The sequence below is a fragment of the Saccopteryx leptura genome, chromosome 5, assembly GCF_036850995.1.
Source record: "Saccopteryx leptura isolate mSacLep1 chromosome 5, mSacLep1_pri_phased_curated, whole genome shotgun sequence".
Taxonomy (NCBI): domain Eukaryota; kingdom Metazoa; phylum Chordata; class Mammalia; order Chiroptera; family Emballonuridae; genus Saccopteryx; species Saccopteryx leptura.
Genome location: NC_089507.1, coordinates 205,751,049 through 205,766,419, shown reverse-complemented (window position 1 = coordinate 205,766,419; position 15,371 = coordinate 205,751,049). Strand labels below are relative to the sequence as shown.

The following is a 15,371-nucleotide window of genomic DNA, read 5'->3' as shown; positions in this document are numbered from 1 at the left end:
GGCTTTCCAGTAAATGTCCTTCCCACCTCTCCCAAGTACAAATCACCGTATTTGAAAAGCCCTGACCCCACTGTCATGAATCAGCCCACGGACAGTGGGATGTAAAGAGTAAAACTTATTTTATAATCTAAATAAACTTTTTGTTAACATAGTGTTAAAATGGCTGGCCAAATGTTCACTAAATTCAATGGGTATGGATAGGATGGTCCAAATTAAGTTATAATTTTGTTGACGTGTCACCCCAATAAATTCAGTAAAAAATAAGTTATGTGGCATAGGTAAAATTCCCTTTGGAGACACCTGAAAAAGACAGATGCATCACCCAGCTGAAATCGACAGATTTTTTACCACTTTGGAGGGCATTTCAATATGGTTAACGGAAATATAGCACATATAAAACTCTCTCCCTACTCCCTTGCTGGGGTAGGAAGGCAGTGCAGAGATAATATCCATCCAGAACATTTGAACCTGAGGTAGGAGACCTACAAGTGACTGCAACATGCCATATAAAAATGCCAGAGATGGAGAAGATGCAAAGTAGTTTCTTTTTTTTTTTTTCATTTTTCTGAAGCTGGAAACGGGGAGAGACAGTCAGACAGACTCCCGCATGCGCCCGACCGGGATCCACCCGGCACGCCCACCAGGGGCAACGCTCTGCCCACCAGGGGGCGTCGCTCTGCCGCGACCAGAGCCACTCTAGTGCCTGGGGCAGAGGCCACAGAGCCATCCCCAGCGCCCGGGCCATCTTTGCTCCAATGGAGCCTTGGCTGTGGGAGGGGAAGAGAGAGACAGAGAGGAAGGGGGGGGGGGGTGGAGAAGCAAATGGGCGCTTCTCCTATGTGCCCTGGCCGGGAATCGAACCCAGGTCCCCCTAGTAGTTTCAAACATTACAGCCCCCTCCCTCCAACTGAAGCAGCCCTGTCCATACTGCTTCCAACACAAGCAACTTCACAGGACATGCCTCGGGGTGAAGGGCACCAGCAGGGCTTTATCTAGTGATGGTTAATGATTCTCTCAAACAATATAGGGCAGGCCAGCTAGTTTATTCATATTGAGTCTAAACCTTAGATCTCTGGCTTAACAATGACAGAAACTTTTAAAGACAATAAATTTTACGTTAAATCAGAGATGGTTTAAATCAGTCATAGAAATTCTAATAGTCTGGGCTGGCAACTATAGCATGACAAGTGTTCAGTCCAGTTACAAAACCACGTTTCATTTTCCTTGGCCCCAAACTCTTAAACAGATTTGAAAAAAAGCACTGTTTTACAAAGGCTGTTACCATGTACCCACTGCTACCAGTCAAGGAATGATGGCGAACAGTTCTAAGTGAAAGGGATCAGCTTGCCTGGGTGGGTATGTAAGAACTCAGAGAGTAAGTTTAAAGAATGAAGAGTAACTGAGATGCCAAGTAAAGTTTTTATTGCAAGCACAGTGAGCAGAAGAAGATGTCTTCTCACACAAAGTGGCTGCCAGGTCTGCCATTAACTAATCTCTCTGACAACCGTTCATTGGTTTAAAGCGTATTAGTTGACTCCTTGCTATCAGGTGTACATCATTTCTGCCATGTGGGACATTTTCTTGGGAATATACAAGTAATATTCCATGTAGCCTGACAGGTCCTCAATGGTCACATCATCCACAAAGACTCGAGCTTGCTCAGAACAGGAGCGGGGAGAGCCAGACAGAGTTCTGGTGTGAAGTGACTGAGAGTAGTCCTCGAGCGTAGACCTTCGGTCTGAGGCCAAGGGAGGGACGTTCTGCAGGCCTGAAAAGGAATACACCTCCATATCATGCCACCTCTTACACTGGCACTCCTTGCCTAGGCATGCACACGGCTGGCCCTGGTTTAGCTTGGAAACAGATTGAAAGTCAGAGAGATTATTGGCCTTGAGACTTGCTTGGGAGACTTGGGTAGCATCAGATGAGTCTTCCTTCTTACTCTCAGGCGGCAGCCTTGGAACCGAAGTTCTCAAAGGCTCAACAACTGCCACCGTATGATTAGTATCGAGAGAAGCAGAGCATTCTCCTGCACTGAAGTCTTTAGGGGTTGAAATTCCCAGCCCACTGCTGCCATCCGGAGTGTCAGTCTGGCTTTTGTGCTTGAGCTGGCTGCTGGAAGAAGCTATTGTACTGCAATGTATAAACTTTGGTGGATGAAGGACAGGAGACTTAGAACGTCGACGACGCTGGGTTCTCATTGCTCCTCGTGAAGATTTCCTTGTAGAACTAAGAGGAAAGAAACGTACAAGAAGATGTTGAGATACAGAGCTCTTCTAAACAAATTATTCATGACAACTGGAAATCTGATTCCTCTCAAGCTTATGAGTTTAAGGTCAGAAGTTTCACCCAAAGAAATGTGTCTGTCTCCATTTTAAACTGCCTATGATCTGTGTCTCAAAAACTTCAACATGTCTATATTAGCAAGCTACAGAAACAGTAGAAGAAAAAGGTAAGTTTTTAACTGGATTTCTTGGGCTAAACATTTAGTGCAGAACACCTACCATGTCCAACTGTTGGCTCAGGAAACTTTGAACCAGTGGATCTGGGGAAGCACTCTCACAACTGAAACTGATGCTATAAAAACCAAATGCTTCTATGCCCTGAATTCAGCATCGTCAGTACCACTGTGAGGCTAATGCTACAAATGGCCACTCTGTCATTTTAGGAGTCATTTCTATCACTGATAACAGCTGACAGGGTAGCAGATTTAGGAGTCATTTCTATCACTGATAACAGCTGACAGATTTATAGACTCCCTGAACTATTCAGATATTATGAAATATTAATTTTTCAGAAAATATTTAAATAAAAGAACCAAGCAAAACAAAAGACACTCAAACTGCCAAACAAATCTAAAAACAGAATTAGAACTTGAATAAAAAACTTTACACTTGAAATTGAATGGATGAGCTAAACAGCAGAATACATAGTTAAATAAATAAATACTGAACTGAAAAAAAGAAAGAAATACTAAACTGGAAGATAAATCTGAATTATTTCAAACAAATTTACAAAGGTGATCAGAGAAAAGAGGAAATAAAATATGACAAATATCATCAAGTAAAATAGCAGGGACAAGTCCAAATACAACAATAATCAAAATATGTAAATAAATTTAACTAGGCAGTTAAAAAAGGACTATCAGATTGAATAAAGCAAAACAAAATAAGCCATGTGTATTTATGAGATACAACTAAAATTTTAAAACACAGAATAGTTGAAAATAATAGAAAAAGGTACACTACTAGGTCCTTAGTCAGCAAACCAAAGCTCATGAACCACATGTGGCTCTTTGGCCAGCTGAGGAGTAGTACCCTAATTAAGTTAATAACAATGTACCTACCTATACAGTTTAAGTTTTAAAAATTTGGCTCACAAAAGAAATTTTAATCGTTGTACTGTTAATATTTGGTTCTGTTGACTAATGAGTTTGCCGACCATTGCACTAGGCAAATATTAACTAAAAAACCACTGGATTAATTATATAAATCCCAGAAAAAACATACTTAAATTTAAGACAAAAGCCACTATGAGGGATTGAGAATGTCACTATATGACACAAGTCTCAAATCACTACGAAGAAAACATTCTAAACTGGCATGAACAGAGACGATAGGATCCTACAAAACAGCCTCAGAATACATAAAGCAAAAGTATAGAGCTCAAGGGGAAAACAGACAAATGTACTCCCACAGAGATTTTAACATACCTCTCTCAATTACTGATAGGTCAAGATGACAAACTATTTGAAAAAATTTTCAAATAACACATTTAAAAGCTTAATTTAATGGACATATATGGAATCCAAGAATGATTAGAGAAGACCCATTCTTCTCAAACATAGGACATTTACAGAAACTGACTACAAACCAGGCCATATGCAAATCTCAGCAAATTCACAACTGGGAAGATTGGGTCTTCTCTAAACGTTGGGTCTTGGGCTCTGTATCATAACATGCCAATGTCTGGATACATAAGAAAACTGCAATAACATTTTAAGGTATTGTGATTAAAATCATCTGCAATGAGCAGCTCTTACCCATGCCAACTGTCTTTAGATGCACACGTGGTTTTAGGTTTGGTATCGTCTGCTGCTGTTCTGACTGATGCTCTGACACTCGGGCTTTCTCCAACAGACAGAGATGCTATGGACCTGAAGACAGGAACAAAGTTTACGCTTACAGAAAACTGTGCAAGGAGAGCTTATTGCTCTGACCAACTTCAACAAAACTTGTTTTCTTTCTAGTTTGAGTTTCTCAAAAATTGTTCAACTTTTTGTGCAAATTTTCCTCCAAAAACAAATTTACAGGATACTTAAAAAGCCCACAGTTGCAAATCAGAAGCCAAAGAATGATTCTTAAGTACGTATAACCAGCAACAGTATATAAATAGACTTTCAGGCTTTTTATCTGGGGCAGATCAAGCCTTGTGTCCAGAGAGAATGCTAATGACACTGACCACTAGTCTATGTGGGCAGATCAGAGCCAGAAACTAAGTTTAGGAGCAAAAACTTCAGGATACACAATCTAACTTAAAATAAATACAATTTCAAATATTCAACTTTTAGGAAAACATTCTATTTTTTTTTACAATTAATAAACTTGAAATACCACTCTGAGTTAGAGCTTAGCAGTTTCAAATTATACAAGTAATATGGGTTCCTAGTAAAGAATATGAAAAAATTTAAAAGAAAGAAAAAAGAATCATCTATAATCACACAACCCAGAGATTACCACATTAACATTTTGGTATAAATCCTTTTAGATCTCTTCAACACACACACAGCTCCTAACACACATGCTGTGGTATTGATAAAACTCTTTTAGAAATAGAAAATTACTAAAATAAAATAAAAAAGATGTTCACTGAAGTATAATTTAAAACAAAAACTGGGAATAACTTAATTGTCCAATAACAGAAAATACTGCATGTGAACTCTTCTATAATAGGCAGGTATTATTTTATAGTCAGATAAAAAGGATTATGCTATCTTTAATAAATATATAGAGATTTGTCTTGATAAGACATATACCATTAGAAATCAAAACCTGTTGAACAGGATCATGCTAAATTCCTGGCAAGGCTTGGTTAGTTTATGAGTCAGTATCTCAGATGTCCCATTGGTAAGATAGCAGCAACAATATGAAACAACTAAAAATGTATGATATACTATACAAGTCTTATTCTGCTTAGTCATGGTAATGACTCACCCCTTCTCTTATTTGTTTGATTTTCTCAAAAGCTCTTCACTACTCTTTCTCTTTCTATAATTGTGCTCATATACTACAAATCACATGCTACAAATATATAACATTTGCCCATATATCGGACAGATACCATGAAAGGGTTTCTTTTAATTATTCAAGTAATTTGTAAGGGTACTGAAACAACTTCATTTTATGTTCCAATTTCTTAAAAACCAGAAAAAGAATCCGCATATAAAAAGTAAGTTAAATAATATAAATGTACACACTAAGAAATGTATGTATACATGTATATATGCAGCATTCCTGGTATTTTCCTGCTTAAATAAAATTATTTCTACGCTAGAAATCACAAAGGCATAAACTATGACCACAGTCTGGTTTCTCTGCTTTGTTTCTACTTCCCAAGATGGCTTATAAAGTACTGATCAATTTTAATGGCACGATGGCCACCATATTGGAAAAACCACTGGAGGAGATACTTATTTGAAGCATCATGGATGTAATGTGAGTACCTGCAACAGCTACTATACAATTAGTATAACGTAAACCATCTATTAGTATAAATCTTCTCATTTGGTGGCCCAAAATAATGTTAGCAATAAGCCGACAGCTATAATGACATCTATTTAATTTTTACTATGTGCCAGGTAGTATGCATTTCTTCATGTTGTTTTCAAGGTACCATATAAAGGAATGGTTAAGAGCACAGGCTCTGGAGACAAATTGTCCGGGTTAAAATCTGGCTCTACCACTTCTTATCAATGTGACCTTTAGCAAGTAACAATTCATCTAGGGCTCATCTGCAAACTGGAATAACAGTAGTAGCTATCCTCTAAGTTGTTAAAGAGGATTAAATAATGTGTACCAAGTACTTAAGCTAGTGTCCAAGACATAATGAGTAATAAGTTTTAGTGATTATTACTTGCTGTGGAGTAGCCTACTCTGAGCTTCCAGCGTTTGGTTTCCATTCATGAAAAGAAATATTCTTATGTCCTTTAAAAATCTGAGATTTCTTCTGGCTTGAGGCAAAGAATGGGGATGAGAAGATACTAATACTAAAAGAAATACTAAGTACTAATACTAAATGCTGACATTAATAGTAAAAGAATGGGGATGAGAAGATACTAATATTAAAAAAAAAAACGTGCATAGGGTGAAATATTAACATTCAGACAGCAGCTGGTCTGTAGGTGCTGTAATTAGTTTAGCCAAAGGGTCCAAGATTATTGATCTGTGCCACAGAACCCTAATGAATAGGTTTCCATAGTGATAGCCTCAGCAATAGAGCCCATGAAATCGACAGTGCCTGCATATATTTTTGTATTATGGCAATTCACTTTTAGTGAAAAAATACTGTGATTCCCTAGAGATAGATGAGGAAATCCTTGATGGGACACTGTTTGACAATGTTTGATTAAAAAGAATGAGGGAAAGCAAAGAAAACCAAATCATGGAACTTGAGAGTACAAATGAACTACAGCTTTTTAAAATTTAACAGAAAGTTTCTTTTACAAGTAATGTAATGCTGTGCAGAATTTGGTTGAGTGTATTAACATTTATATAATATTTACAAATAATGAGAAATTTTAATAGAGCTTTTCAGAGTAAAAGGTTATTTCAATCTAGTGAATAATTCCCAAATAATCTATTAGGTATTTAATTACCCTGATGCATCCACTCTTAATTTCTTGAAAGCAGTTTGTAGACTCTCCTCCTCTCCATCCTTGGCTTCAGATTTCATTGTGAAAGTTTTTACACTATTATGGATATTCCCGTTAATACTAAAAAAGAAAATAAAAGTAAAATAAGCACAGTAAAAACAGATGGGTTCAAAAGTATACCTTTTGCTAAAACCTTTATTCCTGATACCATTTGTTAGGATAGGGAACAAATTTCTATTTCTAAAAAGTTTCAGTGTAGATGATTAAAAAACTGTAGGTTTTCTTTCTAATATTTATTATGACAGAATTTAAACTGCTCAAATACTTGATGCCAATAGCCTATTACACAGTTTTAGAAATATTCACCTAAAATCTGTGTTTAAGTATACTTTTTAAAAGGCGGGGGGGGGGGGGATCTCTTCAGTTGTAGACATCTAGACCTACAGACAAAATGACTTTTGCAACAGAAATAAAAGGGAAAAGCTCAGCCAACAGCACTGATTCTTTAAAATGCTACTGAGTATTTATCAAGTCTAACTGTAAAAATTCTAATTAAGTTTAACTTCATGACACATGACAGCATTTCTCTAAAGCAATCCTGTCCCCAAACATCAATATTCATACCCAGATATCAAGCAGTTACCATTGTTAAAGCAGGATTACAAACATGTTTTAATGGTTACTGATTATTCCACACTCTATATATGATTGATACCCTCATTTCTTTTTCTTACAGTTTTGAATATTTTATTATACAAGACAGAAAATAAATGAATAGTACTTGCAACTCAAAAAGGTAAAAAGAACCAACTTAGCCAAAAGAAAGAGACAGCAAGAAAAAAATAAAAATTATTGTTCTATAGATAAGCCTTTAAATATTTGATCTTCACTTTTTAAAAAGCAAAAAATTAATAAAAATAGAAATAGATGATCTTCCCTTAATCAACTAGCTTGATAAACCAAAGTTCTCCATTTCTTTTACCTTCATTATTATATTTAAACAAAGGGGAAGGAGGACCAACCAAGTCAACAAGAAACACAACTGAGAAGTCTGTATATAAATTCTTTGAATTTAGTTTCCCAACTATTCTTTCATTCAGGGTAAAATATTAGTTAATACCAAATCCTGTACAAAAAATAAACTGGTATCTATGACATCACTGGAAATCAGAAAGAAAGAAAAAAAAGATGGAGAAATTTTTGAAGCAAAAGACTCACTTTCCTTGCTTTATTTCTAACCTGCTGCCCTCAACCCCATCCCCCCACCCCCTTAAGGAGCTCTCAGAGAGAGCAGTGCCTCTCTGGACACCCCTGGATCCTCTCTGATTCCCTATCTGCTCGTTCCTCAGGGGTGGGTTTGATGTTATTGTGAGACCTCTAATATTCCAAAGGTCAAGGTGTCATAATATGTTGGATATAATGTAACCATGTAGTACCAGTGGCAGAATAGAGAAGCAAGGAATCAGGACTATTCCTTTCCTTTACTTATTTAGTGTAGAGGAAGATGTTTTAGGCAGCTCTTCTCTGGGGAGTGAAAAATAAAATACTGAAAACAGTCTCAAAAGAGCTCAGCTAGCTTTCACCTCAACTTCTTAAGACAAAAAAATCTTACAGACATTCTCCACATATATTTTGCTGGTTAAATAAACTAGTATATGAACTTGAGGATATATCAATTCTGTATGTCACTGATTCTAATTCTTTTGGGTTTAGAAGAGGATCCTTCCCCACATACACAATAATATCCTATATACTGAGGAGAGAGGTGAGCAAAGATCACATTCTAATTTTTTAAAGTCTCACAGCATCTTAAAGAGTGCTATCATAGGTTGTAAACAAATTCTCCCTGCTGGCAGAACTAAAATCAAGTTTGATTAATAGTTTTCCTCAATTACCGGTACTTTATAACCAGTTGGTCATGTGGTCAGACTAGCTGCTTTTATAGAATTAAATCTTCTGAACCAATCTCCCGGACCCTGCAGACCCCACAGAAACTCTCTTCCACCTCACCTCTCTGGAAATCAGTACACCATATCTAAATACGCATTGCTGAATTCTACAGGCAGAAATGAATTCCTTCCACAAATACAGACTTCTCAGGCTTTAGGCACTAGACTTAGTGTTAGGGACATAAGGGGGAACCTGACATAAACCAGCACTGTGGAGTGGAAGGAGTGCAATCTCATTCCAGTCCTAAGAAGCTCTATACCTACACAGGTAACTTTTAATTATATAAAGCTAATTTAATAGCACTGCAGGTGACCACTAGATGTTAATACAAATTTAGTTAACATTCTGTTGGCACACTAAAAATTAAAAGCCAAAACAGACCAAAATAAAAACCGGTTACAGATGAAAACTTTAGGAATGAAGTTCCATCTCAACTATTTTCAGACTGCCAGCATTTTGATTATATTAACTCTGAGCAAAGATGAGTGTTAGTTAGGCATGACCTTAAGAGCTAAGTCAGAGCACGTTTGTAACTACAAAAGGTTTACTATGCCCCTCTGTATTCCTAGCTTCCCATCCACTCAAATCAAGAGCTCTAAGACAAATTCCAAGAAACATAACTGGTTTGCCCCTCTTAACATTAAATTTGTGTAAGACTTTCTTGCTGTTTTCACTGCACTTACTTCCTGACATTGAACAATCCCCCCAAAGATCAAACTTTTAAAGGCCCATTAGAAGTCACTTTGTATTGTTTTAAATCAAATCACACAGGCCAATTTATGCCTCGGATTTTCCCTAACCTTTCAAAAATGGCAAGCAAAATTCTTCTAAGTTCCTCGGTCAAACGGGCAAGTTTCTGGGTTTTGCTGACTTATAACGAATAGTATGTGTCACAATCTTATTGATTATCTTGCTGTTTTAACCAAGACCTCTTCGAACGTCAAGCCTAAATCCAACTTTCCAGGACCCGGGAAAGACAGATACAGGATACACGCGTAAGCGTGTCATCACAATGTTCAAAATTTAGAGACTTTCCCAGCCCGCCGGGAAGCGTGGAGTTCGGACAAGAAAACGCTGCCCAGCAACTCTCGAAGTCGCCAACATGACCAGGTTGAAACAATTGGACCCTGGGACAAAACACATTCCCAGCTTTCCCTGCACATCCATTCAACCCTTCCACCCTCGTTGCTAGAGCCAAAGCTCGGTGTTATTTTTTCACCCAGAATCGAGCCTGGTCGCGGCTAAACAGAATCAGGAGAGAAGATCAGGACCCAGCGGGGCTCGGAGAACGGGGAGCTGCCCGGGACCCCGCGCTCCGGCCGCTCCGGGTCTCCAGCCGGGAGGCTGCCCCTCCAGGATCCTCCACCGGCCCGAGTGTAAGAGGTCTGGGTCGGGCGAGGGACCAGGGATGCAGGGGGAAGCGGGAGCGCAGCCGAAGAGGCAGCCAGCGAGACCCGCGCTCAGAAACGGGCGGGAAAGGCGGGAAGGGGCAAAGGGCGGCGGAGGAAGGCGAAAAGGGGAAGCTCCGACCCGGCGGGAGAGAGCGGAGGGGCGCGACCCGGCGAGGGCCGCGGGAGGACAGAAAGGCGGGAAGGGCCGAGAGAGCCGAGCTCGGGCAAGGCCAGACCGCAGCAGCCGAGGAGGCGGGGACAGGCCCAGGCCCGGCCCGGCCCAGGTAGGCAGCGCCGGGGCAGGACGCGACGAGAGGCGGGCAGGCCCCAAAAAGCCGCCCGAGGCCGGGTCGGGCCAGGGGGCCAAGACGTGGGGCCGCGGCTCCTCCCTGTCACGTCAAGACTCTCACCTCCTCGCAGCTAGGACGCTCCGGTTACCCAGTCCCGTCGGTTCAGATCGTCTGTCCCGGATCGCGGAGCCCGACTGACCCGGATCCAAACCCGCGGAGGGGACGGCCCGCGACTCCGGAGTCGCACTGCGCCTGCGTCACTTGGACACACGCCCCGCCTCCTGTTTATGCTCCTCCTACCCCAGTGAGTCGGCAGCGCGGCAAGAGGCAATTGCGCAGGCCCAGAGCGGCGGCCGCGCCTCTCGAGCACCCCGCACCCGCCCCTCTCAGAAGCACGTGCGCCTGCGTCATTTCCTGTTATTCTCTTCGCTCCCTCCTCCCTGCGCGGTGCGTTCGCTCTGTACAGGCTTTTGGGGCGTGCCTGCTTCCTCCTCTACGTCAGGTGAGTGAGGAGGCGTCGTTCTTCTCAATCGCGGCCCCGGCGCCGCTGCGCTGGGTTCCCTGTCTTTGGAGCTCTTCCTGGCGTCGCCAAAGCAACAGAATTCCTCCGGGTGAGGCGAGGGTGGGGAATCCTCGCGGCTGCGGAGGTCCTCCGAGCGCTTGGCCCGCCGCCGTGGTGTTAGAACCTGGACCGCTTGCAACGTTCAGGCCTCGGACACCAGCGTTTGACACCAGCCTCGCCTCCCCGGGTCTAGGGCCTGCGGAGAATCGAGGCGGCACTGGCCAGGGCCATGAACGTGAGGGCAGAACTGAAACGGGAAAGCCTTCGCATTCACGCGCCTGTTGTTTGACTTAAGGCAGCTGCTTTTACCTCTCCCCGCCTCAGTTTCTCCATCTGTTCAGGGAGGCGTCGTAACAGCGACTCCGTGTTTTTCCAGGCACGGACCCTTCTGGGAATCTGGTGAGAACCAATATATCCTCTCGAAGAGATATGCACGTACAGTCAATTTTGCAAAAAGTTTCAGGCAGTTCACCCAAGTTGGTGATGTTGGATTTTGCCACATTGATGGCTCTGAGGGTTGCTCGGCCTGCCGGCGGGGAAGCAGTGAGCGGTGCGGCGGCTGCCGCCCGCCCGTCGCTGGGGCCGGGCCCGATCCAGCTGCGCCGCTGCCTGCTCGCCATGGCCCAGCTCCGTCTGCGCCTCTCTGAGCCGCGTGGGGGAAAGGCTTTCTCTGTAGTATGGTCTAGGGGCTAGTTCTGGCTCAGCTAGGGTGAGGGTTCTTTCCTGAACCCAAACGGGACCCTCCCCCTCCGCTGCCCAATACTTCGATATACCTAGTCCCCCGACTAGATAGACTGCTGAAAATACAGTTTAGTGCATCCAACTTAATCACAGGCAGCCCTCGGGAAGCCGGACCCATGTCTGGGAGTGGAATCCCGCTTGCGAACATGAAGCACGTAATGGGCCCTGGGTAAAACTGTCAAAATTCTTCTTGTTTATACCAGAAGCTCAGCTGACAGGGGATGAAAGAATAATTCTCCCTGGTCAAGTTCCAACAGAAACCCTAATGATGCTGCCCTCTACTGGGCAGCCAGTAGGTACATGCTCTCTCCGTTTATATCCTGTGATTTGACAGATGTTGTAAATGAGGACTGGGACTCAGATATTATCATTTATTATAGCTCCCCTTGCCCTGTGTCACATGAGCTAGTAAGTGACTGGGTCAGGATTTCATCTCTCTAAAGCCTGTCTGGCCACTGCTGTCTGTCTCTCAACATCTCTTAGAAAAGAAGAAAAAAGAGGAGAATATGCATTTTTTTTTCTCAGAAGTTGCCAAGTGACTTACATCAAGATTACATACATCTTTTTAAGCTATCATTTCAAAGTATCTCCTCAGGTACAACACACATTCTTGAGGGTAAGGACTGTATCTAGATTAATGAATTCCTGGAGGTTAGCAGGTGCTAAAAATAATTGGGGTGAATTCTTCATTTTACTTTATTTCTACCCATTATAGCATTAAATACTAAGTTTAAAACCTAAAATGCATTAAACACATTATGGTGTTAAATTTAAAACCCAAAATGTGCCTGACTAGGTGGTGATGCAGTGGATAGAGCGTGGGTCTGACATGCAGAGGACCCAGGTTTGAAATCCTAAGGTCACCTGCTTGAGTGTGAGGTTGCTGGTTGGAGGACAGGATCATACGACATGACCCCATGATCGCTGGTTTGAGCCCAAAGGTCCCTGGTCCCTGACTTGAAGCCCAAGGTTGCTGGCTTGAGCAAGGGATCACTGGCTCCGCTGGAGCCCCCTGGTCAAGGCACATATGAGAAGCAATCAATAAACAGTTAAGGTGCTGCAATGAAGAATTGATGCTTCTCATCTCCCTTCCTGCCATCTTGTCTCTCTCTGTCTCAAAAAAAAAAAGTTAAAGTGCTTCATGTAAGCCTGTCTCCATCATTAAGTTAGTTGCTTTCTGAGAATGCAGTTTATTATTCAGGGTGTATTTGAAGGCAAGAACCTCTTGGGAGGCCAGTAGGCAGTACCATTCACTAAAGAGGGAAATCCAGGAAGCCAGCAGGTTCGAGGGGAGAGTTTAGGTTTGGACATAAGGAGTTTGAAGTGCAGATGAAAGCAGGAACCAGTCATGAAGGGTCTTAAAGACCATGCCAAGGCATTTATTCTAAGAACTACGGAGGCTGTGGATGAAAAGAGAAATGACCAGGACTCCAGAAATGTTTCACTTGGGACTTCTTCAGGTGACTCAAGTTAATACTTTGTGTGTGTCTCCAGCTGGATTCTAAGGCTTCTGGAGGGCAAGAATTATCTGTTACTTTTTCTCCCAACTTTCCCTCCCTCAGCTCCTGTTCTCCCTGTGTGGGTTGAATTCCCCTATGCTGTGTGCTCCCAGAGCACTTCACACTTACTCCATCATATCAGGGGCTGCATCTTGTGTCCCTGGCTGCATCTTGAGATCCCTGTGGCACAGGGTTTGCCATCGTGTATATTGAATGAGTCCATCAGGAGCTCAGTCGTCACAGCAAATAATTACAGTTGCCTAATAGCTTTTTAGACCCATAACTGGGGTCTTGACTCTTTTGACAGTGATTTTAGCAACAGGGCCTTTTACAACAGTCTCTTGTTTTGGGGGCAAATCGGTGAAGGTTGGGGAAGAGATTAACTGCACTTTCCTGACATTCTCTTCATATCTCCAAACCTATTATGGTCTGTTATTGATAGTTGCTTTTCTGAAATGTTGGGACAGAGAGTGAGAATGAATGAGGACTCTGGGATGCCTTGATAAATGACAAGGCCATATCCTTCTGCACTGGTTTGGATTAAGTCAGCCGCAACTTCAGTCCCAGAACTCAGGGTGATGCTCAGTGCTCCAAGAGGGAATGGGAGGCTTTTCCTGGTAGTTACTGATCACCTACAGAGGGAGCCCTAGGATTGCCGATTCTCTTTCCTTACTGGTGATAAAAGCCCTTTACAGTGCGTTTTCAAAACTTGACCCAGAGTCTTGCCTTCTCTCAAATTTTCATTGATTTGAACTCTGGAATTTAAACAGTATGTTGACATCAGGAAGGTGTTAAGGCCAAAAAAATAGAATCAAGCAATAAAGCTACAGAAAAGTGTCTATAAATGGTAAGAACTGGAAGGGAGTAGTGAGTAGGGCTTCAGATGTGCTGGTAATATTCTGTTTTTTGGTCTGATATTGCTCATAGAAGTGTGTTTACAAGCAGTACACACAGTATATGCACCTTTTTATGTGTTTATTTGGTTAGAATATTGTCTCGAAGTGCTGAGGTTGCTGGTTCAATCCACAGGCAGGGCACATACAGGAACAGATCTATGTTCCTCTCTCTCTCTCTCTTTCTCTTTCCCCCTCTCCCTTCCTGTCTCTCTAAAATCAGTAAATAAATTTTTAAAAAGTTAAAAGCTTGCTCTGGCCAAATAGCTCAGTTAGAGTGTTGTCCCAATACACCAAGGTTGCGGGTTCGATCCCCAGTCAGGGCACATGCAAGAGTCAACCAATGAAGTAAGTAAATGGAACAACAAATCAATGTTGTTGTTTTTTCTCTAACTCTATCTTTCTCTCTCTCTAAAATCGATTTAAGAAAGTTAAAAGCAGCACTGGCCAGTGGCGCAGTAGATAGAGCGCTGCTCAGGGTTGACAGCTCCATAGGTTTGAGTCCCGGTTAGAGCACATATGAGAAGAATCAGTTGCATAACTAAGTGGAAAAATTAGTTGATGCTTCTCTCTCCCTCATCTCTCTGTCAAAGAAAAAAAGTTAAAAGCTAAAAACAAGTCTGTATGTACTCCATAGATATGTACTGGATTAAGGTGAGCTATTCTTTTTTCCTCTGTAGTTCTTAACCTTATTGAGTCACAAATCCCTCTGAGAAAGCCACGAACCCCAGGTTAAGAACTTGTAGCAGCAGAATACAAGAAATGAGCAAAGCCCAAAGGGGTCTCATAGATTCCATCTGGGTCCTGCTTCAGTAGTGAAAAGGAAGGTCCTTGAGCTAAAGCCTGCCAGGCTTACATGCCTTTGCTGTGAGGAAAAAGGAACACTGGAAGGTAGGCTTCCCCCTCGCTCCTCTAAGGGAGGGTTCAGTCTCTTCCAGCCCTGCTCCAGCTACCTATGACCTAACCTTGCCCAGAATGCTGGGGTTTGCCACTGAAGGCTGAAGGTACCCAGGGCCATTGGCTCCATCTATGACACTGTGGACGAGCCGAGGGTATTTCTTCCAAGAAGCAGGTAAACTGATCTCATTTGCACAAGGGCCACTTAACTATGTCTTGCCTGAATAGTCAAGATCTTCCCTCAAAGATCTCTGTTGTGGGTGTTGATAGTCCTATT

At 42.1% G+C, this 15,371-nt stretch overlaps 2 protein-coding genes across 4 annotated transcripts in view; one reads left to right on the top strand and one right to left on the bottom strand.

The window, feature by feature from the left end:
- Positions 1 to 1,400: 1,400 nt before the first annotated feature.
- OSER1 (oxidative stress responsive serine rich 1) lies at positions 1,401 to 10,742 on the bottom strand. Its single transcript, XM_066387735.1, has 4 exons — positions 10,623 to 10,742; positions 6,875 to 6,991; positions 4,043 to 4,156; positions 1,401 to 2,229 (listed from the first exon to the last, which is right to left on the bottom strand). The coding sequence occupies exons 2-4, from the start codon at positions 6,949 to 6,951 to the stop codon at positions 1,545 to 1,547; spliced, it is 876 nt and encodes a 291-aa protein (XP_066243832.1). The 5' UTR covers positions 6,952 to 6,991; positions 10,623 to 10,742; the 3' UTR covers positions 1,401 to 1,544.
- Positions 10,743 to 10,982: 240 nt separating this feature from the next.
- GDAP1L1 (ganglioside induced differentiation associated protein 1 like 1) overlaps positions 10,983 to 15,371 on the top strand; it is a 41,018-nt gene continuing 36,629 nt past the window's right edge. For 2 of the 3 annotated variants that reach the window (XM_066387732.1, XM_066387733.1), the window contains exon 1: positions 10,983 to 11,463. The gene's annotated coding sequence lies outside the window, so the exon portion shown is untranslated. The remainder of the gene's footprint in view (positions 11,464 to 15,371) is intronic. The other variant, XM_066387734.1, reaches the window with a different exon arrangement.

Bases quoted from the DNA above. Each gene is read 5' to 3' on its own strand.
- OSER1 (XM_066387735.1), bottom strand. From the start codon at position 6,951: ATGAAATCTGAAGCCAAGGATGGAGAGGAGGAGAGTCTACAAACTGCT. The intron at 4,157-6,874 runs GTAATTAAATAC...TCCTGTCTTCAG, and splicing joins TTAAGAGTGGATGCATCAGG to GTCCATAGCATCTCTGTCTG. The intron at 2,230-4,042 runs GTAAGAGCTGCT...CTTTCCTCTTAG, and splicing joins TCTAAAGACAGTTGGCATGG to TTCTACAAGGAAATCTTCAC.